At 38.0% G+C, this 23814-nt stretch overlaps 5 protein-coding genes across 5 annotated transcripts; 2 read left to right on the top strand and 3 right to left on the bottom strand.

Moving 5' to 3' along the window:
* Window positions 1-2032: 2032 nt before the first annotated feature.
* LOC131792332 (sushi, von Willebrand factor type A, EGF and pentraxin domain-containing protein 1-like) lies at window positions 2033-7553 on the bottom strand. The gene is made up of 5 exons (XM_059109710.2): window positions 7197-7553; window positions 4930-5047; window positions 4289-4420; window positions 3126-3366; window positions 2033-2492 (listed from the first exon to the last, which is right to left on the bottom strand). The coding sequence occupies exons 1-5, from the start codon at window positions 7551-7553 to the stop codon at window positions 2111-2113; spliced, it is 1230 nt and encodes a 409-aa protein (XP_058965693.2). The 3' UTR covers window positions 2033-2110.
* A 6676-nt stretch (window positions 7554-14229) lies between these two features.
* Window positions 14230-21283, top strand: LOC131792304 (ethylmalonyl-CoA decarboxylase). The gene is made up of 4 exons (XM_059109684.2): window positions 14230-14781; window positions 15507-15725; window positions 20506-20636; window positions 21147-21283. Exons 1-4 carry the CDS (start codon window positions 14299-14301, stop codon window positions 21217-21219), a joined length of 906 nt encoding a protein of 301 aa, XP_058965667.2. The 5' UTR covers window positions 14230-14298; the 3' UTR covers window positions 21220-21283.
* LOC131774350 (uncharacterized) lies at window positions 16501-18201 on the top strand. Its single transcript, XM_059090363.2, has 2 exons — window positions 16501-16765; window positions 16947-18201. Exons 1-2 carry the CDS (start codon window positions 16644-16646, stop codon window positions 18199-18201), a joined length of 1377 nt encoding a protein of 458 aa, XP_058946346.2. The 5' UTR covers window positions 16501-16643.
* LOC136280603 (uncharacterized) lies at window positions 18451-20167 on the bottom strand. Its single transcript, XM_066166148.1, has 2 exons — window positions 19807-20167; window positions 18451-19539 (listed from the first exon to the last, which is right to left on the bottom strand). The coding sequence occupies exons 1-2, from the start codon at window positions 19978-19980 to the stop codon at window positions 18460-18462; spliced, it is 1254 nt and encodes a 417-aa protein (XP_066022245.1). The 5' UTR covers window positions 19981-20167; the 3' UTR covers window positions 18451-18459.
* Window positions 21119-23796, bottom strand: LOC131792305 (small ribosomal subunit protein bS16m-like). The gene is made up of 4 exons (XM_059109685.2): window positions 23651-23796; window positions 23428-23498; window positions 23211-23268; window positions 21119-22137 (listed from the first exon to the last, which is right to left on the bottom strand). The coding sequence occupies exons 1-4, from the start codon at window positions 23771-23773 to the stop codon at window positions 21988-21990; spliced, it is 402 nt and encodes a 133-aa protein (XP_058965668.1). The 5' UTR covers window positions 23774-23796; the 3' UTR covers window positions 21119-21987.
* Between the last annotated feature and the right edge of the window lie 18 nt (window positions 23797-23814).

The raw sequence follows: 23814 nt of genomic DNA, 5'->3' as shown, positions 1-23814 counted from the left end.
ACATGATCTTTCGTTTTAAGAAACTGAGCACTAACAGCGACATAATAGTTGAGAGACTGAGACGAAGACTACTTTGTCGTGAAGCTTCACGTGAGCAATTAAAGGAAGATGTACCACGGTTGATCTCAGTGTACAAGCACTCTAGCAGTGCTATTACTGAAACAGAATAGGGGCGCTTATTAGAATAAGGGTGCTTACTCAATACGGGCGCTTATTAGAACAGGGGCGCTTATTGGCAAAACAGACTCGAAGGGGGCTCTCTTGGAGAGGGAGTGCTTATTGAAAGAGGGCGCTAAATCGAATCGTTATGGTACCTTACATTCCAATTAGGGAGAAGTATACCAACATTTCCCGGATTTCTTTGTCCTTCAGGCCACAAATACGTGGCAAGAACTTCTCTCATGCCAAAACCTGGGAGTGAAGATCAAAGTCACGCAGTTACCAGCTGTCTGGCGCGTCACGCCATTCAAGGAGTCATATCGTCTTCCTTTTAAGGGCTTGTTTGCATGAAGGTTGGGCACTCCGGGTAGGCCTAGCCGTGCTCGAAAAATAGCTTGCGTTTACGAACAATTTTTACAGGATACCGGGGTGAGGTTGTTGGCGCACTTGTAAATGTAACATGAACGCGACCCTGGCTAGGCGAGTTACCCTCCTTGAGAAGTTAACATGGCACATTGCGACCTTGGCTGATAGGGTTACCCTACCCGACAGACCGAGCCACCAGCCAGGGCAGGCTACCTCATCTATCATGTAAACGTGATCAAGATATAATAAGAGATTTCATCAAGGATGGAGCTAAAAGAGGGAAAAACCAGCCATATCATTTTATCCTGGGAGCGAAAGATGTCATTTTAAATTCTGTTAATAACTCCATGTAATCAGGCAAAGATTTCGGCCTTTGAACCACCCTCCAGATATTTGAGCAGAAAAAAATAGTGTGATATAGGGACTGAGGCAAACCTATTAAGGGAGGCTCGCGATTCTCATCTCCAGTTTCTAACATCTCCGCAGATTTGGCGACCAAAAGAGAGAAAAGATGGCTTGCATTTTTCGACTCGAGCGTTCCTGTAGAGCTCGATTAAAAAATTGAGCATTTTTTAGTTATCTTTTTTCTTAAGTTAAGGTAAAGTAATGCGATATTTTGGTGCTTTTGCAAGTTGTGCTCTTTTTCTTTACAAATGGAAAACATAAGTTACACAAATTGTCCGATACACACCCACACACACACACACATACGCACACACGCACACGGTGAAATGGAAGCGAGTGTTCCCTTGCTTCCGTTTCACCTTGGGGAGTAGGATACGGCTACATATAGGTTCTCCCCGTAGAGCCAGCGAAAGAATAGGCAGAAGGGAAGAGGCCCGTGACACAATGTGGGAACGAGATTGTTGAAGAGCTATTGCTTACCTATCATATGTTAAGTGCGACCAGGAAATACTGGGTCGAGTAAATCAAAGAGCAGCCCACCTGTAAACTTCGTGGGAGAAAATACCGTATTGTAAAAAAAAAGAGAATGAAGGCAGGCCGACATAAATTGACTCAAAATAGAAGCGGCATTAATAAACAAATAACATTGCTAAATAAACAAAGAAAACTTAATATATTAGTTTAAAAAAAAAACTTGAGACAATAGCAGAATACTGGCAGTCAATAATTTTTCCACTTTTTCGATATGAGCGGGAGCTATGGGCGAGGAAAGATCGGGAATAGATCTAGACGAGGTGAGTCAACCCTTTCCACTAATTCAAAAGAGTGTAAAATGCAAAAACATTTGTTGTTTTTTGAGCGTCCATTGACTCTCGATATTCTCAGAAATACGCTCAATAGGGTGTCAACATTGAAAATAATAGATCATAAAGGCATCACTTGGTTCAAGGTAGGCAAGGATGATACAGAGCGTGGTTCCAGGATTAGTTTATTTTGATTTACTTCTGATGAGTTAGCAGCAGTAACCTAATCAATAATACGCATCATAAATATTAATCTAAATGAGCTTAACAATTATATAGGAGTGAAGAGGTATTATTGCTGTTGTCCTATAAAGAACATGAATTCTCACAATAACTCTTGGACTCTGCTACGCGCAAAAAGTCAATGATTTCGCCATTCAAGGCTCGACTACTGTCACACCTGAAACGCCATCTTTGAATTGTTCCCACCAGTGCATCAGGCCGACTTTGGTTATGTGACAGTTTGCATACTGTGCTGCAATATCACTCGCTGATAAGACTCTGCTCCAAAGATTAACTTCTGTAACCTCACCTGGTCCAAAACTATCAGCGGTTTGGAAGCCCCCCCCAACTGTATCTTGATCTTGTCCAATGACAACCGTTCCACCAGCTGGAATCTGGTGGTTTTCTTTCAAGCCTGTTCCATTGCTTCGGAGTTGTCCATCCAGATAAAACTGCCAGGCGCCTTTTGTGCTTCTCCAGGTAACACAGATGTGATGCCACATAGTGTCATTGATCTTGACTCCGGTGTTTGTACCACTTGAAAAATGGTCATAGACAAATTTAAAATTTCATATCAATAAACGGTTCATTCCATGGCTGCAATACTACCAATCAAGGCTAATTTCATTTTAGTAGGGTTCATCTCCAAAAAACCATCGCCGTCATCATAGCTCATTACTTTATCATTAATTTTGTTTTACTACTCTTCATTTTCATTGTGATTATTTGCATTGTAGTGCGAAAGAAAGGGTTTCCAAATATCTGCCATTGGTGGTTGAGGCCTTTTTATCAATTAGGTTGATTGAGGAAGAACATCATGCTTTAGAATGGCTGAAATCATTATTGTTTTTGTTTTGTTTTCTTTCTCAATGATACCTCTTACCAAAGCATGCACTGTTTCATCCACATTACAGTGATGTCTTTCTGACTTCGATAAAAGCCAGTATATTTTTATCAAAATTCTCCTGCATTTCCCGAGCATTTTCGTTGGCTGTTCTCGTTAATTCGTTCTATCATAATATGGCACTACGTTTTCCCTCCATCCTTTAGTTCCAGAGAAATTGCTTCATTATAATGCTAAGCGCCCCGGAAAAAGTCAAAGAGAGTTCCGCGGAGCGTTAGAATTTTCTCAATTCCATTTTCAGAAGTTGGGTTTGATACATCATTTACCTGTATCCGCGGTTATCCACATTGATCTCAATATTTGGAGTATTCAAACAGACATATATGGCATTTCCAATATCATAACCAGAAGCTTCTGCATAGCTGTAGACACACTGGTAATGACTTGAATTTATATCCTTCCTTTTAACAAAAAGGCACACCGTAAATTCCCTGAGATTAGATGAAATGGCATTTGCTTTGATGGCATAACTTTCGGTGGTAGACTGTTTAAAAATAATCCGGTAAGCTGTGGGGAAAAAATGAATGATTTATAAAGCGGAAGTGCCCCTTCCTATGTTCTCTAAAGAGAATTTCATGATTCAATTCAGAAGAAACGGTCCAGGATTGAGTACCTTGTAGATATCGTTTGTCAACCATTGTTGTTGATAATTAATACCTCAAGAGACTAGATTTCAAACAGTCCACAAGCAAATATCAGGACATCTTGCCAATAAATATTCAGACATCTGTATAAATTATTTTAGGTTCCCAGCGGAACGCTCGGCATAAATGGTCGCCATGCACCCGTGTTTCAACGTAATGAGCGAAAAGGGGGGTATAAGAGATCCAGTAAAAAAATTGGCTTCAACCAAAAAAGAAAAACACTTAGGAGCCTTTGAAACTTATGGCTATGCAGAATACAAGAGGAATACCACTTAGCCCAAAAACTACCTTAGATTGACAAGGCCTAGGAGCAATTGTTGCTTTTCGGCAGGTGATATATTATTAACTATACTACTGTGATCAACCATTTTAAAGTTATAAATTACATTTTAGGCACATGTATAGTAGATGCATAATTTGTTGAATGACATGCAGTTGTTTGTAGTGACTCTGTTTAGTCTGATTGCCAAAAGCACATATGTTGCAAAAAACCACCAAAGCCTGTTGCTGAACTCCAGGGATCCATACAGATGATTTTCGTGTAGATCATATGAAATATCTTTCACGTCTCTACAAAGCTGTTGAACACGACAAGCTACGATCTTTTCACACTGTGTTCCATGAAACCCTGATGCACAGCTACAGTATAACCTATAATTAATGTCCAATCTAAAACTTTCTAAAATGTTGAATGGTCACACCCATCTCCACGACACTTCGCTTTGTAGAAGGAAGCTTGCGCTCTCAGAACATGTCATCAAAATACGATACACGTCTCTACAAACCTGATGAACAAGACAGGCCTTCAATCTTTTCACACTGTGTCCCGTAAAATCCTGGTGCACAGCTGCAGTTATATCCGTCGACTCCATCAGTGCAAGTTGCATTGTTTTTGCAGGGATGGCTGTCACAAGTAACTTTTTGGGAGTATAAGATAATGTTTAGAATTTTCGTCAACACTATTTTGCTAAACGTCCTAGGCAACGTTAATGTAAAAGGAATATAGAAAAATTGTGGACCCTTACATGAAAGGCGTGGAGCCGATTTGACTCCGCTGACGCTCAGTCATTTTTCCGCTATGCCATGTACAAAACGCTTTGTGATCGGTCATTTTTCAATAAATATCAAACTTAGATCTGCTGATTTTGTTAACTTAAAAAAATATGAAATGTTGGACATTTTGCGATTTATTTCAAATAAAAAATTATACATACACACATAAATTTTGAATCCCCCATATCTTTTCCATTCTTGTCAGTTTTCTATTTAACTTCTCTCTTAAAAAGCTCCGTTTTGTTTCGTTTCGTTTTCCTGGTTTTTGTTGATCTGTTTGTTTCCAAGTCTCGGAGACAAATATTTTGCGTTGTATTTAGCTTGACTGACAGAACTTTACCATCTTCATTCTACTGTTCAAAGTTGTTCTTACCCAGCTCAGCACAAGTTTCTCCGGTCCAAGGCGGCTTGCACTTGCATGAATAAGTTTGTTTTTCCTCGTCATACACGCAAGCACCTCCATTTTTACAACTGTCGGTTATTTGGCAGCCCTAACAAGAAGCAGTGACAGACAATACGTCGTAAAAAACTGTTCAGAACACGAATATGAATGTACCGTGGAATTATAGAAGTGCTCAGCTTTCTAAGTTTTTCTTGGACTCAATGATTCGAGCCCGATATAAAATTTCGGACCAAAAATTAATTGCCGTATCAATGAAAACTGATGTAATAGTCGATTTCTGCCGTTATTAAGCCTGTCACCAAGAATTATGAATTTAAAATTATATAAAGAGGGTAATTTTTTAAAGAAGCTGAGGTGCTGCTTCTGTGGGAGAATATGACATGCAGGGTAATTCAATATTAACAACTGAGTAGATGACGTAACTTGGCCACCGAAAAGAGTTGAAAGCTGACGTTTCGAGCGTTAGCCCTTCGTCAGAGCGAAAGATGAAGGGCTAACGTCAGCTTTGAAACAGGGAATTTAAACTTTCATTTGTACCTCTTGTTCAACTGAAGGATTATAAAGACAACCGGAAAGTTAAGTATTTTCTTTGAAACATCCATCCCTTCATCTAATGGGTCACTTCTGATCCATCCAATCACCTATCTACACATCCATCCATTTCATATCAGTATAGAAATGAAATTAGAGAAGTTCTTCATAATGCGCTGATATCAGTTTCAAAAAGAACATTGAGCTCGCCTTTCATTGAAAAGCTGTTTCGATACCGCAAGCCTTATGTACCAAATTTATCATCCGTTTTGGCAGAACTTAAATAAAAAACAAACAAACAAAAACAACAAACCCGTTCGCTTAACCCGTCGCCGGCACAAATTACAATTTTGTTAAATTAGTTTCCTCTAGAAAAGACAGCTTCTGAGACCTGCACAGTATATGTTACCTTCAGTCCGAAAGATTTTGCATGAGAATTCAAAATGCTAGCACTTAGACTGAATAGTAGCCGATAAGAACATAGATTTTGTCAAACGCGCTTTTACACGCCAGAAATATATTTCGTAAAGACTGACATAAGCAGGTAATTGTCTTCTTTCTTCGTCTTATACTGAAATTAATCAGTCTTTGCGGCTTCTGATAGCTTTATTTTCTCCGTGCTTTAATTCCTGAGCGAAATATTTAGCGTGTTTCCAGAACTAAGAAAAAAGCTGTGGTTCTGATCATGGTGAATGAAGTTTATGAACAGAAATATTTGTATAGATGATGATTCATATAAGCCGGCATTACCTTCAAGTTATTCAAGGTAGGGTTTGCCCTTCGTCGAAGAAATGGTGACTAATTTTTGTTCTCTTGTCTTTCCCTCATTGTTCATCAATTCATGTCATTATTCAAGGCATACATTCATTTCACTTTCAAAAAAGACCAGCTCTGATTAAAAAACTTCACAACAGAAGAAAATGGAAAGTTAGATTTTTACTGCTCGCATTTCGACTGTATTAAGATCGTGGCATACACGAAATCAAGGATTAAATTTTGTCTGATGCCAGCTGCTCGTAATTCAGAATACTCAAGAATAATGTAGAAATCTAGCGTAAATAATTTCTCTGTAAAGGAGATTCATTGTTAGTAAATCGAAAAACGAAAAAAAAGCGTTGAGAAGAGTAATAGTCTTAAGAATGTATGCTAAGTTTCTCTAACACACTTTGCCGTGAAGAGCACCTGTCGGCTAGTTAGCAATAAATCGAGCCTTTTATCATTTTAGCGACGATATCGCACACGGGATATGTTAGCACAACAACCCCTTTTGACTCATGATTTACAGTAATACTCGTGTTCTCCCAACACCTTGTACTAGTTATTAGGCTGGTAAATCGATAGAAAGTGCCGACCAGCGCTTTTATAAAATAGCTATTTTTTATATCTATTTTGATATTCTATTTTTGACATCTATTTTTCATATCGAAGTTAGGTTTTTGCTCGACTTCAATTATAGTGCTGTGGTCATGAATTTTCACTTTTCAGCCTTACAATTCTGAAAATTGCTAAAAAAAACAATGTGGCGCCAAAGACTTAAGCCCAAATGAGTCAATTCATTTTAAAAATGAAATATTAGCAATATGAAGACACACTGGTTAATTTCAAAATTAAACGCCAACTAACCATTTAAATGTTAATTAAACTGCAATTGCATCAACTTGCGGAGCCCCTTAAAGCCAAATGAGACATTTTAGGCTGTTCGTTACCTTAAGAGGTATTGAGAAAGTGGCACCTTCCTCGAACTGCAAATGTATGTTTTCTTTGACAGCAGATTCATCGTGCTTGTTTAGTTCGCAAGTTCCTTTGCCATCAGACTTCGAAGTTTGAGGAGCAAGTTTGAAGTTTGTTGAAGTACACCAGGCGTTTTTCAAACAAGACTGACTGCACCAAATTTGACCAGGAGACTCAAACCGTTTTACCACAAAGCCTTTAAGCTGCTTATTTGTCAACGTTGTGAAGTATGCTGATCGAGAAACAGTGGATGACTCTAATGCGGTGATGAAAACTGCGTAGAGCAACAATCCTTGAAAAAGAATAAATGGAGGAGCGTTTACAGGTTCCATCACCTCAACCTTCTATGCTTGTTGAAGGCTTCAGCCAAGAGTTTACACACGACCACTTGCGATGTTTTCATTGGTCGACTTACGTAGGGAAAATTTGCGGAGACGTTCGTTTATACTCGCCCACGCAATTAACGCTTTGCAACGTAAATTCATAATTGATTGCCAATACTACAGTGTGGAATGAAAAAGATGCCGATTTTCAATTAACCAAAAAGTGTCGATTGTTCGAGAGAACATTAATCAAACTCCAACAGCGCGGAAATTGAAATTAAGAATACAAAGTTGCACACTGCCAGAGATCTTTTGAGCTTATTTCTTGCTCCCTTAAGAAGAAACAAGCACTCCCCGATTTCTCGACATTTACACGCACCGTAAGGGTTTGCGCAATGTCACAGTTTTGGAAAAAAAAACTACCCATGCTTGCGTATTTATTCCAAATTGCAGGGTTGGATGTAAAATTATTACCTAATTAAGATCATCACCTTAGTGTTGGAAAAGCAAATCTTTCTCATCAAATTGCCTATCATCTTGTAGAAAACTTCCGAGACGTTTGGGCAAGTGTATGCAGTCTAATCGTGATTCATGGTAGCCCTGTGCATTAGCAGCATTTTAATGTGTATTTTAAGTGAATTTGAAGAGAAAGGATTCTTTCCGTAAACTTCAGTTTTTCTTTTTTGTTTCATACAACTTTGTATAATTCTTCTTTCCTTCTCATATTGCTGCACATATTGCTGCATTTTTAGCTGTACTCGCCTTGTACCTGCGAAGAATGTTTTGCAAAATAAAGAGTCCTTGCGCATTTTCGTCCGCTGTAATGGTACTCTGCAGTCGCAAATCCACAATTTATTCACAAACCCCAACAATCGAGATCAGGTCAGATTCACATACACTTCTTAACCTTTGCACGATTCGCTAAATGGAAAATATACGAGCGATTAGTAAACCTGGGAATTTCAAACACTGAATTGTCCTTTTTTTTCAACTAAAGAACTTACATTATGTGGGAGCTTTTGGAAATCCGCGGTCGAACTAATGAAAAACAACAGCAAACATGGCGACTCATTCTCCTCGTGTTCGCTCTAGGACTGCTATGCCTTGTGGGAAGCACATGTCTCCCAACACTAGAATAAAAAATCGTTTAACAGGCGAAAATATTCAATAAAAAGGTAACAACATACTCCACCTCTCCTCTTGCAGTTACTGCTAAGCACTGTTTCAGTTCTGAATTAAGAGTGGTGAAAGAGCGACGTTTGAATCAACAGTCGCATTTCTGTCACACTTAAATGAATTAAATTCGACATAGCAGACGTATGAACCGAGCGCGGGCAATCAATAGATCAATCCATTGAATGATTCATTGAAAATGAAAGCACATGCTAAAAATAATTTGCTTTCTAGAGTACACTACTCTTTATGAATACTTAGGAGAATTAACGCTTGTTTGGGGTCTTCTCGCTAGAACAGTAACGCAGATCATTGATGCAATGATGCGGGAGTGCTTACCCTTTTAAGTAAACACGATAATTTACATTCACCTCTAGAAATCTCCCTTTGTTACCAAATTCAACAGACCTTGGGAAAAACATATTTCGCAACTAGACGCAAAGATCGCAAGTTGATAATACCATGTGTGTTTATGGACTCAGCCTGCATATTTTATCACGACATCTTAAATTCTTCAGAAAATTAATGCAGGCGTAACATTGTAATTGTATTTTAAGTAAAATTGTATTGAAAGAAAACTTTCCCTATAATTCAGTTAACATAAGCCACGTTTCGTGACGTCTGCGATCTCTAATTTACTAAGGACACTGGATGGCACAACTGTTTTATCTGGTGGCTATCATAATACGCTGTAATTTGCATTCTTTCTCAAAACTAATTTTATGGCACCTGTTTTAATATTAAGCCTTCCTGCAGCTGTATAATGAGATAATCGAGCGACGGTGTTTTGCATACTTTTTTTCAAATAAACAATCAATTATCTTCTCCAAAATGAGTTCTTCAGCTTTTCTCAAAGTTGGAGCTGCAATTTTGTCTTTTATCCTTAGTATTTTGTTTGGAGTCAGATCGGCATTGGGTTTTGGTGGCACAGGAGAGTGTTTCCCTAAGGATAGCTGTAATATGTGCAGTTTTAGACATCCGTGAGATGGGAGGTGTTCCTGAAGACACAAATGAAATAATCCTACCTCTGTGAAAAGAGGTGATAGTGGTATTATATTCTTCAGCTTCTGCAATTTTTACGTCTTGTTTCAGTAAAATTGTTCCTCACGTTCTGCCTCCTCTTCTTCTTTAATTTCGTGAACAGAGAACACGATTACTAAGAGCAAACTTCTGGTTGACTGAAAGCATATTCTGAGAAAAGTTTCAGCAATACAATCTCTGATCTCACTGGGCTTTTATGAGACGATCATTGTTTTACTGGTTTATGTGAGTTTGTGACTATTGTTACATGCTAGGAAAGACGTATCGGCATATGTAGTTAACATAAGACACTGAGAATTTGTCAGGCTGAGTATTGACCCTCTCATTATGGAACAATTTGGGGAAGAGAGAGAAATAGGAAAAACACCGAAAAAGGAAAAACACAGTCTGGCTTCCAAAAACGGATATGAAAGTATGAATCGGAGGCCCTGGATAAAAATTCTCGAGGAATTTTACGCAACTGTTCTTACGAAAGACGGGGAAGACTACAAGCTTGATGGCTTTCATGTAATGGTTACTGCTGTCGACCTACAGCCTATACCTAACAGAGAAAGAATACAAACGCTCAATTATTCTCGAAGAGGTTGTAAAAGTTTGAAACGAATTCTTGACGAAAAAGCTCGACATTTTTGCGTGTATATTATTACTAGTAATCGCATGATTATCATATTTTTAATAGACTACAAATTTCACCCGCCCTACAGGCTAATTCGGTTAACCTTTGAAAAATTTATGCGCGCTGATTTATCCCAGATTGCACTGAAAATCATGTCATTACCTATACAAATTTCGTTAATTCAGTTGATCCCTGGCTCAGTACGGTTTTGCGAATTTCGTAAAGCTGCATTTCACGACACCACATTGTATGTGAGTCTACATGTGCGTAGGCGCCAAATTAGTTTCTTCGATCAATGTGGTCCAACATCAGTCTGTTTTTGTGGAAAATTTTAATCCCGAACTCAGCTTGGTTTCGAGGGTCCGTTTTATGTAATAATTACTGGTAAGAAAATAAGCGCGGGATAATGGTCATCACTCTGTCACGGAAAAGCACATCTTTCCCCTCATGATATTAGACGTTCTTTGCAAGCTTAAGTACATTAGAGACCAAACTTAACAACAGGCTAACGAGCTATACGAGTAATTTCTCGAAACAGGAAAGGAGATCTACATGCCGCCAAAATTGTGTTATTGACTAATGTCAGCCAATCCTCTCAGTGCAAGGCGGAAACGAATTTCATTTATATTGTTGACTGCCCATTTACAAAGCTTTAGTACAATGGCAAGGTATTTTGGTTAAGAATAAGACCTACTCCTAACTCAAGACGCGCCGTCATTTTCAAGAGTGAAATGGAAACGTGTGGGCGATCTCACTCGGCCCTCAAAATAAAACCAAAACACCAGTTCAATTAAAAGTGAGTTAGGCATGAAAGGAAAATGTACATGCCTCTCACAAGAATGTCGACAGGCAGTTTTTGCCTTGTCTTGATGGGTTACTCTTAAAGACTTAAATGCTCGAAAGTTTGTGATGAATACTCTTCGATAATTGCCTTCTTTTTTGATCGACTTCAGCTACGAAAATATAGATGACTATTTTTTTGTCGTAGTTTCGCATATAAGCCATGACAGGTGATCTTTTACCAGGTTAATATGAATTGGCTCGTTAGAGAAAACCTGTTTCAGTTATAAATAAGACGCACTTAACATGGTTGATCAAAGGTACTCACTAACAGTAGTCAGTAAAAAGTAAACGGGAAAAGTAGCTCTGAGGCAAAAAGCAGCCACATAAATAAGGACTGATAAGAATTTGGATGAAATATCAAATTTCTTTCTCAAATTTGCATGACAAAATCAGCTGACGCTCACTGGGTAAACTTTGAGCACGTTGCAGTCGTTACGCTTGCGTTAAGTAGCTTAGGGTTTTTTTTAATTTTAGCCTGGGTTTTACGTTTCGTTTCGTTGCAGGGTTTGGTTTCCAAAATCTGTGGTTTGCGAATTGGGAGGTGAAAACATTAGGAGGATGCGTTCTTCAAGAACACGTTGTTAAAGAAATAAATTTAACCATGGGAATTGAGCCAACGGTGACTGTAGATACGAGTGTCATCTGGAAAGTTCTTGTGTATCTGTGAACATTGGCCCACCCGATGAAGACATGAATGATAAAAAATGAAATCGGCGTGACTGTCATAAGACACGACAGCGAAAACAGGACTTTGGTGGACGGATATGAACCCACGGAATCTATTCTCATTTCTCAACTGGTGAGCCTCATCAACGTGTCCCTGCACTGTGAGCAGTTCATCAAGTACGAGTTCAGAGGATCTACATTGGAACATGGCTTTTGGGTTTCACATGATTCAATAGAAATGACATTCTGGAGTGGTGCGCCACCTGAATATCAGGTGGAAGTTACACTGAAGCTCGAATTTGTTCTTACGAGATTGGGTGTTCTGTGGCCCCTCCTACTAATTCATAACACATAATTCCCCATCCAGGGATATGTTTCAGTGGCATTTTGATGATACCCACTTACGCTCGAAAGTGGAGGAGCTTTGAGAGTTTAGATGGCTGAATCGATATCTTTCTCATACAAAAAAATTCCTCATACAACTTGGCCGATTTCTCACTTAACGTTTCATTTCTTTTCACAATTTTATCAAAATCTTGCAGTGACTTAAAGAAGCTTTAACCCAAGACAACAAGTGGAATCTGTCTGATTGATCCTGATGGTGAACGAGGATTGCTACCTTTCACGTCACATCTGACATGAGTCACGACAGCGAGAACAGGACATTGGTAGACGCATATGTAGCCGGGGGATCCTACTCTCGCAACATATACTACAAAGGAGCGAACATCTCTCAACTAGTGAGTCTCATCAACATTTCCCAACAGTGTGAGCAGTTTATCAAGTACGAGTGCCTCGATTCTACAATGCATGATGCTTTCTAGGTGTCACATAATGCAATAGAACTATTGGGGCGGAGCAGTTCTTGATCCAGATAGTCCTATGAAGTGGCACATGCGGAATGAACAACACCTGTCCAAAAAAAGAGAAAGTTTGTAACTTTTTTACAGGTGAAAGAAACTGGCATAAAAATTGTGGTCTCCTCATTGAAAAGACAAACCTACCAGTTAAACAGCTGGAGTTTTGAGATACAGGTACTGACGAGATAACGAATATCGACGAAAAGGGCTACCATACCTAAGGAAAAATTTAAGTGTTATGGAATCCAGTGACTTTGTAAGATAACATCAGCGAGATAGTCTACCAAAATCAGTGCTGCTTTTGCTTTCCTTCCTAATTGATTTACCTATTTATTCACTTAATTTTGAAATATTTGTCATGGAAGCGTACCATCTATTAAAGTAGTCATGATTTGGTAAGCACAGAAAATGTCACCTTCAAACAATACTGACCCAGGTGAAAAAGTTATTCTGCGGCGACATGCATTGTTGTATAGAGTGAAATTCGATTGTATGTGGAGTCATGTGAGAGCACTGAGTTCGTGATGTTTAGTGCAGATGTAAATGACGCTGTACTGAGATACTTACCTAAGTGTATTGATAAAAATTGATTTATTTCAATCAATCATAAATATTTAATCTAAAATGTCTTAACAGTTTATATAGGTCAAATAGATCTTCCTTTACTAGCTGTGAAAGACAAAGTTTACAAGAAAGATTTTCTTTCAAGACTTTAAGATGCCTAATTTTTTAAAATTTAATTAAATCCCAAATAGCCACGTTATGGAAAAATGGATCATTTCTGAATGATTAGGCGGTTCTCCTATAGTGTTTGTGTAAATAGTACTAACAATTGCTTTAAAAAAGGCAAACTTTCATTGTAACTCAAGCAAATGTAATAAGTATCGATGATTTAAGAAGAATAATAAAATTTTATCGTCAGTGACCGTACTATATATAGAGAAAGTGTATGTAGTCCAATTGTGAATAGCGAAAGTCGATCCTAGTATCCCGCGTGTAAACGTTTTATCAAACTTGATACTTGCCATCTTTAACACCTGTAATTTCAAGTCGGACACCTGTAACCTGGACTTGCAACGATGTTTATTAAACTCATTTTCGTCTAGACTTGAAAATACAATGGTCCGAATTGTAGATTACAGGTGTAAATATTTTATTGTATGTTTTTCCTTGAAAACTCTGAGAAAAATCGAAGCTTGTTAAAGGGCGAAAGAAAGGAGGTGGCGGTATCGAGGACTTCATAGTGGCAAACAGGAGCATATAGGAGTTATATGCTTCCGTGAATCAAAGTGGCTGGGAGCTACTAAACTCGGAACATTAGTTGGGTAAAACTGAGATATCAAGTCCAACCGAGTGCATTTCGCATTTTTCTCTAAAAAAATTAGAGTGTAAGGAAAATCCTCCTCTATTTCAGTCCTATGGAGGGCATCTATGAGGAGGAGAACTGGGTATGACTTTTTCAGGCTCCTGACTCCTTCCTCGGCCAATATGGCGGCTGAAATTTGTGTCTTTTTACTAGTTTTCGCTGATTGTGATTGAATGATATTGGAGAATCATGCATTTTCATCTCCCAAGAATCAAGATTAGTGCCGCTAGGAAGAATTTTGCAAGGTTACTTTGCTCTGCGTCAAGAATCGGAGACAATTTCTCTGACGAAACTGAGGTACGAGAGAAATTTAGAGTGCTGGGGACCGGTGATGTGACTCTATCTAAGCTAACAGGGAATAACAAAGGAGTTGCAGTGATATCTCTTACCAATCCTACAAGAAAAAATGCACTTACAGGGTACATGATGGTTAAACTTGCAGAAGTAGTTGACGAGCTTGAGCAATGGCAGCATGGAAAAGCTGTTGTTTTGCATGGCAGTGAAGGGTCTTTTTGTTCAGGGGCTGATTTGAGTGTGATAAAGGCGATCAATACCCCAGAAGAAGGACAATTAATGTGTGCTTTTATGCAAAGAACTCTGAGTCGCCTGGGAAGACTTCCTCTTGTCAGCGTGGCAGCTATTGGAGGAAGAGCGTTTGGTGGAGGAGCTGAGGTAAGTAGTTTAAATGCTAAAGAGGGCAGCTTAAAGGCAGTCATACCAAAACGCTGAACGCAGATCGTGCAGGCAACGCAGACCGTGCACACCGTGTAGACCGCACTTTGTTCGCGGGAGAATTTCGACTGTTACAGCTCGCGAGACACTGACAAATTCATTCATAACCTATCACGCAAACGACTCCAATTTCACCAGTATTTTGCGGTTTTTTTCTTTTCTGCCTGAAAAAAAATTACGTTTTCTCACTTGTAAAATTTGATTTTACGTCTCGGTGGGCGTTAAAAGGAAGTAAAAAAAAAACTTTGCTGGGAACTGGTTTTGATTGGGTGACCAGCAGTAATAAACAGCAAACGAGTGCCTTTTGATTTCTGCTCCCACTCCCGCCCTCTCCCGATCCCATTTCTCCCGGGCTCCAGCCCCCCTGTCCCCCTCCACTCTTGAGTACTGATTAAATATCATCCAAAAACATATTCAGAGACCCTAATAAGAAACTATTTTGCCTCAAGTTATTTGTTTGTTTTTCGGTTGGTACAAAGAATGAAACTATCTCCCATTGGTGAGATGAACGGATCATCTGATGATGTTTCTTTCTAGGGTATGACTAATGGACGTAACTGAGGTAAAGAGGATCATGAATTGTTGAGTGCTTTGCTGACCAGACTGCATAGTTCTTCTTGTTGATAATTTGGTGTCAAGCAAATCTTATCTTCTTCCTTCACCAGTTATCATTAGCATGTGACTTCAGACTCATGTCACAGGATGCAGAGATCAGGTTTGTTCAGGTCAAGATGGGCTTGTCACCAGGGTGGGGTGGTGGTGCAAGGCTTGTCAGGTTACTAGGGAAACAGAAAGCACTGCAGCTACTGGGAAGAGGAGAAAAGGTTACCCTACCACATGCACTTCAACTGGGACTGGTTGATGATGAGCTACCAAATACAAAGGTAATTACTGATACTTTCTCTACCGATATTATATCTGTTTCATTTTAATAATAACCTTACTTTTACCTTGATATTTAAGATCTTGTAATGATTAACACAGCAATTAAATGATCTGGTATGTGTACGCATTGTTATGGCAAGGTTGAGTATGTTAGGGCTGTCAGAATCAAACCAAGTTGTCTCACAAGAGTTGTAAACACACTCACAAGCCAGCAAGTCAAGGTGTTTTAAAACTGTATAATGTTTTTTTGTCTGTTTTAGTTTCCATTTACATATCCTATGAACATTTCAATGTTTGTGTGGTTATTTTGTATGGTAGCAGTTGTCTATTAAGTGTTTTCCTGTGAAATGTTGTGCAGACAATAAACTGACAGACAGCCAGCCAGCCAATATTGATCTCATAGCTCATACTTGACATTTGACAGTTTTACTGTAATCAAAATGTGGGAGGTACCTGTTGTTTGGGATCATGCAAAAGGATACTGTGGGGAGAGGGCTCACCTCCTCCTCCCCCCCCCCTACTGTGGTACAGACTTGATTCTCAAACTTGGCATCACACAAAGATAGAGTTTGTTGTTGGATCTTGCCCTTGCACATAGTTTTTCCGTCAGCCATGAAAACCAGCATTCCAAATTTTAATTTTATTTGAGCTACTTAATGGATGATCAAGTGATAATTCTAATGTAGTGATCCCATATTGAGTGGCAAAGTATGACGTCACGTTGTCATGACCGCATTTTTTTCAGTTCTAAACAAACTGTTCTATCCAATATGGCGGACGCAAGCGTCATGTGAAGCTCCGTTTTGCAGACTTTGAACTCCTTGTTTGACGCTCGTGGTACATTCAAGTTATGCTGGAAGTAGAAGGATAAGGCCATAATATCTTGCAGAATCTAAAATATTGGAGAATTAGGCGAAATGGTTCAGTGTTTCGCACCCGAATGTAATCACCAGTCTGAGAGTCATTGCTGTCGCTTCTTTGCATTCCCGAGCAAAGAAAAGAAAAAATCTGAGTATGATCGATGGAGAAGATTATTAAGGTTTGTATTTTAACTTACATATATACTGTAAAACCAGAATATCGCAGCTAAACTAAAGTATTGTGGCTTTCGGACTAATAAACATGGTACTTGTTGGATTGACGCTTGTTTCCTTCGATTTACTTCTAACAAAATCCAACTCTGATCTAAATACATTCCACATCTCTATATGTTTCAACAGGAGAGAAGATCGAGAACCAAGCAAACACAGCCGTGTTTGCAGCTGCCATTTCAGAAATGGCGAGAAGGTATTTGGGCCAGAGATTTTTAAGCACAACGAAGGAAAACTTTTCCCTTCTAGCAGTAAACCGCCACCAAAGAAGAAGAAGAAATTGGAAAAAAGTACAGATGGAAAGGAATTAGTCGACATCGAAAAAATGAGAGAAGCCTTGCAGAGCAACGAAAGTGAAGATCAAGAACGGGACGTACTCAACGATTTAACTGCTTCGGAGATAATCCTTGAAGCAGAAGTAAAGCAGCTGAGAAATGACCTTCAACAACATGAAGAGAAGTCAAAATATTTTAGAGAAAAATACTCAGTGTCTACGTTAAGTGACGATGTAATACGCATGGAAACCGGTCTTCCAACTAAGCAAGTATTTGATGTAGTTGTACTTTATACTTTAAGATTCAAAGACTCAATAATATATTTTCATGGCTGGAAGGTGGAATCAATAAGTTTTGAAGACCAGATATTCATAACTTTAATAAAGATTAGACAGAATTACACGAACCTTCATATAGCTCAGTTATTTTCATGCAGTGAAACTACTATATCTAATATTGTCATTACATTTATTCATCTCTTGCACGAGATTTTGTTCACTTTTTTGATGTCAACAGTACCTTCTAGGGAGAAAAATAAGACTTGTTTGCCGTCATCATTTACACAGTTCAGTTCTTGTAAGATCATAATAGATTGCACAGACATTGAAGTTGCAACCCCTGGCCTAATGAGTCATCAAAGTGCAACTTATTCTTCATACAGAGGTATGAATTCATTTAAAGTACTCGTTGGTGTGGCACCTAATGGGGTCATAACATATGTTTCTAACCTTTACCCTGGATCAACTTCAGATAAGGCTATAGTGGAAATGTCTGGTTTTTTGAAACACCTTTATCCAGGAGATCTTGTTCTTGCTGACAAGGGCTTTCTAATCCAAGATATAGTTCCGAGTGGTGTGTCTGTAAATATTCCCCCATTCTTAAACAATGGTAAATTTACTGAAAATGAAATAAAAGTAACTAAGTCGATTGCCAAATGCAGAATCCATGTAGAGAGGGCTAACGCCAGGTTGAAGGATTTTAAGATTTTAAGTTTTATTCCCTCTTACCTAAGATGCTATTCTCAAAAAATTTTTCAGCTTTGTGCTGCTCTTGTTAATTTGCAGTTTCCGTTAATCAAGGAAGGTTGTACAAATGTATTTTTTGAGTAGAAAATTCTCAAGAGAGGCTCAAGTCATGTTTTCGATGACTACAAAGATTCAATAGTTACAGTAATAAAAAGTCTAAGTTATGGCAATTTCTTCAATTCTTTTTTTTCTGCTTTTTGCTCTTTACTTAGGGTGTGATTCTTACTTTCAATTGTTCTACAGAGTTGAACAGTAACATTATTTTTTAATTTCTCATTTCCACATAAGGTAGAATAAATATAAAGAGTACAAGTGTATATGTCTCCTCTTATGTATTCACACTTATAATAATTCCCCCTCAATCATTTTAGGGTAGTAATGATGGAAATAAAAGTTTCTTAGAATATCAAGATTAGGTTTCCATTCCTCGTCTCTATGAATGACCAAAGTTACGTGGCCCTTGACAGTCCACACAACAAAATAACAATACATTCTGTTTGTGAGATGGAGCTGTCCTTGAATTTGATGCCAATACCCAGACTTGTGATCCCTCTTAAGCTCAATTTTGTCCTTTCGCTTCTCCAAATAGAATGATTCTGATTCTATGACTTCCTCTATGGTTGAATTCCTAAAGGTATATGGGCATTTTACTTCCAAAATACCTTTTTGATCAACTAGACCATCAGGTGTGGCACCAAGAATACCTGACTCTTCAAACCAAATTCCTGTTGGTTCAACTTTTAAACAATTTGACATCTCAAATGCATTCACAGCTTCTTTTTCATTGTTGACTCCCCATGTGATGGCTTTGACTCCAGATAAATCATACTCGCCCATGAGTCTTTTCAAGAGTGATTGTGAAACTCTCTTGGCTGCTAAGACAGGACCAAAATTACTAGCTGTGAGTCTTCCCTTTCTAAGCATTGACCATGCTGGATTCTCTCTTTGACCCACTGTGAGTTTTGCTATTTCTTGTATAGTACTACTTTGAATTTTGCATTTTTCCTTAAAAAAAGAGAGCTGATCTTCCTTTCCATGGGCTTGAAGGAAGCCATCAGAATAAATTATTTCTTCGATTGTAAGCATTGGTAACGTCACCGGTTCAGGTTCAGGGCTCAGAATCCACCATAGTCCTGTGAACTTTCCATATTTACATAACGATCGGTAAATGGATGAACGATCTGCTTGCGTAGGTTCTCTCGATAGAGCACAGTACTGTTTCGGAGGAGGAAACATCTCAGTGACGTCCCGAACTGCAGGGCAAGTTGGCTTTTTTGGCTTGTTCCATCGACATTCGATGTCCGTACGACTAACATGATGTATGGCGTAAATGAACACAGCTGCGGCATGACTGCACTTGAAAGCGCCCCTAGGACATTCACACTCTGTCGACTTGATATTCAAGTTACTATCTACGTATATCTAAAGTAGAAGAAGAAAAATTTTTATTCTTTTAGTGATTTTATTGGTTGTAAATAGCTCTCAGGCGTTCTCAGCGCTCCCAACGAACAGCCATCGAACGGATCCTATTTTAGAGGCGCTAAGAGCTATACTTTATGAAGTCAATATCATATACATCGGAGCCTATAATTTAGATATTAAAGCTATTGAGTAGCTTTTATAATTGATCTAATGATTCCCAACCGATTCACAAAATATAAACATAAACATACAAGAGAGCTTACGTACCGTAACCTCGTAGACTTTTGATCTCATACTAGCGTGAACTTTGCCCCTAAGAATGCCTTGATTATACATAAAACATTCTATATGATCAGATTTGACGTGGTTCTCCCCTTTTGCGATAGATTTCTTTTCATCTTCGAAGTAAGATAGCAAAGAAGAGATTGAAAATAAGGTCATGATTAATATGGCGCCATACACAACGACACCTCAGCGTTTGTTTAGAACTGAGAAAAATGCTGTCATGGAAACGTGACGTCATGGCTTTGCTACTCTATTTTCTCATGTTATTATTTCTCTTGATATTGCATCTTAAAAAAATGATCAGTTTAAGCGCAGATCTCAGGTTTAGTCAGTGGAGTGGTAGCCCAACATTCAGCATAGAATTGTATAGAACAATCCTTTTTTTGTAATTTTGAACCCATCACTTTGTTGAAAAACTACCTCTATAAAAAGTCACGAGAACAAAGAACTACCATGAAATTGTTGGGGAACCTTAAACCAAAGGTATGCTGTGGTATACTAACTGTGCCATTCCACCCACAGAACCTAAATCTGTAGAAGCACAGTATTTGTTTTCATCCTCTTGCTGAAGAAGCTTGAGTTCATTTAAGCATTGTTAGTTAAATAAAAAAATAAATATGTTGCATTTTTATATCCTACAAATTAAAAAATCATAGTTAATTACAAGTTCTTTTCTTATAGGATGTGGTTACTGGAAGTTGCAACTGGTTGTCAGAGTTCCTAGCAGCAGACACTTCAGTTCTGAGAGCTATTAAGAATGTTGTATCAATAGGAGACAACTCAAGGCTTAAAGATGAACTGGACATTGAGAGGTAGGTTTCTATGTCAATGTGTACAAGTTGACATGATTGTTATTGTAAGGAAGTGATAGTTAAAACAGAATCATTTCCACTCAAAGTCACATGTACCAAGGAATAAGAACATCATATTACACACAAGCTTATGTTGGTGGTTGTATTTTATAACTACCAAGTAAATAAACAAGTCAAATCTCAACAGGTGTTTACTAAGAACAAGCTTTCAAGTCCCCTTAATCCAAGATATCTATTGCAATTAATGCTAGTTGTATTTCTAAGCACATTTTTGTACATTGGGTGCACAGTTATAGCATAAAATGGAAAACCTCAATTCTGTGGAACCTGACATTAAGCAGTCACCCTTTGGGAATGCCAGGTTTGACTGTAAATGACTATTCATGTAGAAATTCCATTATTCAATACCATTAGGTGCTGAATAGTATAATAATGATAATATTAGGATTATCATAATGAAATTTTCCCAGATGGTAATAATATCAATGTTAGTATTTCATTTTATTGCAGATCAATTTTTTCAACATTATTTGGAGCAGAAGCTAATAGGAAAGCTTTGGAAAATTCAAGAAAACACAAATAGCATAATGTTTTGTAAATGAAGTAATTTAAATCCAATTAAATTGTTATCAAAAGTAGTTTTATTTCAAAGGTGTGTTCGTCCCTTCACTTTGAAGAGTGAGAGAGAGATAAAGAGTGTATGTAACTCAAGCATATACATCAGAAGCTTTTGTTCTGATTAATGTCCAAACATGTCAGACTTCCTGCAAAACCTCCATGCGTATCGCTAAAAATGTACACATCAGTAAGTTCTATAAAATTAAAAATACACATACCATAATGTTACTATAATTATAATATACCAGTACGTAAAATTAAATTGAACTATAAGGTGAGGAACTGATTTAGACAAATGTTTGTATTTTGAAGCCTTTTATTTGTCCTCATACAAACTTAGGTCAAAATAACTTCTTCCAATTTGCAAAAAGAATGTATTTATTTTACAGAATTAAAATAACCATAGCTGTAACACCTTTGATGTTTCCATTGTAGTTTACCAATATGTTCATGTATCTCACATGAGTCTAACTCGATGATTCCCAGTTGTAATTGAAAATAAAAAATCTGAGGATGTCTAGCTAGACTGATGAAGCAACAATAAGTGCAAGAAGTAAAGCATTTTGATGCTGATGTTTGCTTCCACCCATCACGACATCATAACCAGAGGAAATGATTCTCTTCAGTCCTACATGTGATGATACAGCTCCCGATATCACTTTGAGAAAACTTGACAGCACTTGGAAACATTTTTCAGGAATCTGTCTTTTTGCAATTCTTTTCTGATACCAATTTAACTCTCAGTGCCTTTTTCAGTATCTTCAGCTTCCTCATCTTTTTCTGCCTCGTCCAAAGCATCTAAGGTTAGAGCTCCCACAGCAAGAGCCTCACGGTTCCTTGCTGCTGTAACCAGGCTGCGAGGATGTGCTGGAAGAATTCCAGCCTTATGAAGAGAAATTAGTTTGTTTCTGATAAGTTAAAATACTCTGTTGACATTTAATTGTACTATTGAGTTAATGTCAGTGATAGTTTGGGTGATAAGTCCACACCTTTTCAAAGACTTCTAGTACAGAACAAATGGTGCACGACATGCTAAGAAGTATTATTAGACCGATATAGATGAAATACAGGAATTTCTCTTTTTCAAAAAAAATGATGTCGTCACTGTATAAGGGAAAATACTGAACTAATACATATAAATAAGTAGCACATCATGGTAACCAGATTTACTGATCCATTGGTAAAGGGGCCAACAGATTGAAACAGACCAAAGATGATTGACTAATGCCACTTGAGTCTTGCAGCCCATTGCATCACAGCTAGAATGACCAATTGGTTTACACAAACTGGACTTAGTACATGTGACTTACATCAACTATTCACCAGACTCTGATGATGACTTTCACACAGGTTGTTGAAATGACAGTCACCACTATTAACAAGAGTCCTTCCCAGGACTACACTCACCCAGACAATCAGACTTCACTATAAAATGTTTTCCCCACATTCAAACCATTTACTGTATCATGGTGATTTTACTTTTCACTGAGAATTTTTTTCATTTATCGATATTTCCTTGATGAATTCAACTTTTTGCACAAAGAAGGGTAAATATTTTTCAAAGAGTGCTTGTTTTATTCTCATGTGAAAGTTGAAGTTGTGTGAGCTGAGTTTACATGCAGGTGATCTAGTATGTATTCAGTCCTCTTAAAAAGTGTTTAAAATTGTTTTAGATTGATATATCAGTATCAGTATAATAATAGTCAGTCTGCCTGTGGATACGAATTTATCTTCTAGTGATAAAAAAAAATCTCTTACAGAAAAGAAATAAATATGCAACCACTGTCATGCAATATCCTTACTCAAGACTCAAGCCCCAGAATAATATACCCCAATTTGGTCACATGCCCATTTGGGCTAAATACAGGAGTGCTGTGGCCAAGAATTATGTACCCAGGAAAAACCTGGCTCAAGGGGGAAGAACTTATTTCAAGCCAAAATTTGTCATCAACTTACCAGGCCTAATAAAATGGCCACTGGTCGGGAAGGTCTAGCTCCAACTGATAACCAGTATCTGAAAAAAATGCATTAAAGAGGATATCACGACCACATTGAAATTTCTGGTGTACTCACTACTTGAAAGGTATGGAGAGGGTATAGACAAAAGCTTATAAGCTTCTGATATGGATCAATAATATTAAATAAAAATTCAGCGCATTTTTATAGACCTTACCTTATTCTGTCCATATTTAGGCTCACTAGCTTTTCATTTCGAGTGTTTGGCAAAGGATCATAAGTTCCCACCTAGGAATATGATTTCCACATTTCAATGAAAGCGCAAATACAAAATTGCACCGACAACAGTTCCAATCCAGGCATGTACATCGACACACAACCATGTAATTTTCCCCGTCTTCAAGGAACTTTTTTCCTTTTAACTAAAGTACGATATATACCTGCTCAAGAGCTCCATAGTTTCGGGGTCGTTTCCTGTTCGTTGCCACAATATGAAAGAAAGGTCTGTTCTTGCAGCCATAAAGAGCGAAACGCAACGTAACGATAGTTTTAAGCTTCTTCATGTTCAGCGGGAAGGATGGCCGATTACAAGAAATTTACCAGG

The sequence above is a fragment of the Pocillopora verrucosa genome, chromosome 4, assembly GCF_036669915.1.
Source record: "Pocillopora verrucosa isolate sample1 chromosome 4, ASM3666991v2, whole genome shotgun sequence".
Classification (NCBI taxonomy): domain Eukaryota; kingdom Metazoa; phylum Cnidaria; class Anthozoa; order Scleractinia; family Pocilloporidae; genus Pocillopora; species Pocillopora verrucosa.
The sequence above is the reverse complement of the archived record's forward strand: the minus strand, read 5'-3'. Positions and strand labels throughout refer to the sequence as shown.

Coding starts and splice junctions, on each gene's coding strand:
- LOC136280603 (XM_066166148.1), bottom strand. CDS start 19,980: ATGACCTTATTTTCAATCTCTTCTTTGCTATCTTACTTCGAAGATGAA. Junction 19,540..19,806: donor CAAAAGTCTACGAGGTTACG/GTACGTAAGCTC, acceptor CTTCTACTTTAG/ATATACGTAGATAGTAACTT.
- LOC131792304 (XM_059109684.2), top strand. CDS start 14,299: ATGCATTTTCATCTCCCAAGAATCAAGATTAGTGCCGCTAGGAAGAAT. Junction 14,782..15,506: donor CGTTTGGTGGAGGAGCTGAG/GTAAGTAGTTTA, acceptor TTCCTTCACCAG/TTATCATTAGCATGTGACTT. Junction 20,637..21,146: donor GATGAACTGGACATTGAGAG/GTAGGTTTCTAT, acceptor ATTTTATTGCAG/ATCAATTTTTTCAACATTAT.
- LOC131792305 (XM_059109685.2), bottom strand. CDS start 23,773: ATGAAGAAGCTTAAAACTATCGTTACGTTGCGTTTCGCTCTTTATGGC. Junction 23,499..23,650: donor ACTATGGAGCTCTTGAGCAG/GTATATATCGTA, acceptor TCATATTCCTAG/GTGGGAACTTATGATCCTTT. Junction 22,138..23,210: donor TGGCCATTTTATTAGGCCTG/GTAAGTTGATGA, acceptor TCTCTTCATAAG/GCTGGAATTCTTCCAGCACA.
- LOC131792332 (XM_059109710.2), bottom strand. CDS start 7,553: ATGGAACCTGTAAACGCTCCTCCATTTATTCTTTTTCAAGGATTGTTG. Junction 4,421..4,929: donor AGAAACTTGTGCTGAGCTGG/GTAAGAACAACT, acceptor ACTCCCAAAAAG/TTACTTGTGACAGCCATCCC. Junction 2,493..3,125: donor GTGGATAACCGCGGATACAG/GTAAATGATGTA, acceptor CCATTTTTCAAG/TGGTACAAACACCGGAGTCA.
- LOC131774350 (XM_059090363.2), top strand. CDS start 16,644: ATGGTTCAGTGTTTCGCACCCGAATGTAATCACCAGTCTGAGAGTCAT. Junction 16,766..16,946: donor CGATGGAGAAGATTATTAAG/GTTTGTATTTTA, acceptor ATGTTTCAACAG/GAGAGAAGATCGAGAACCAA.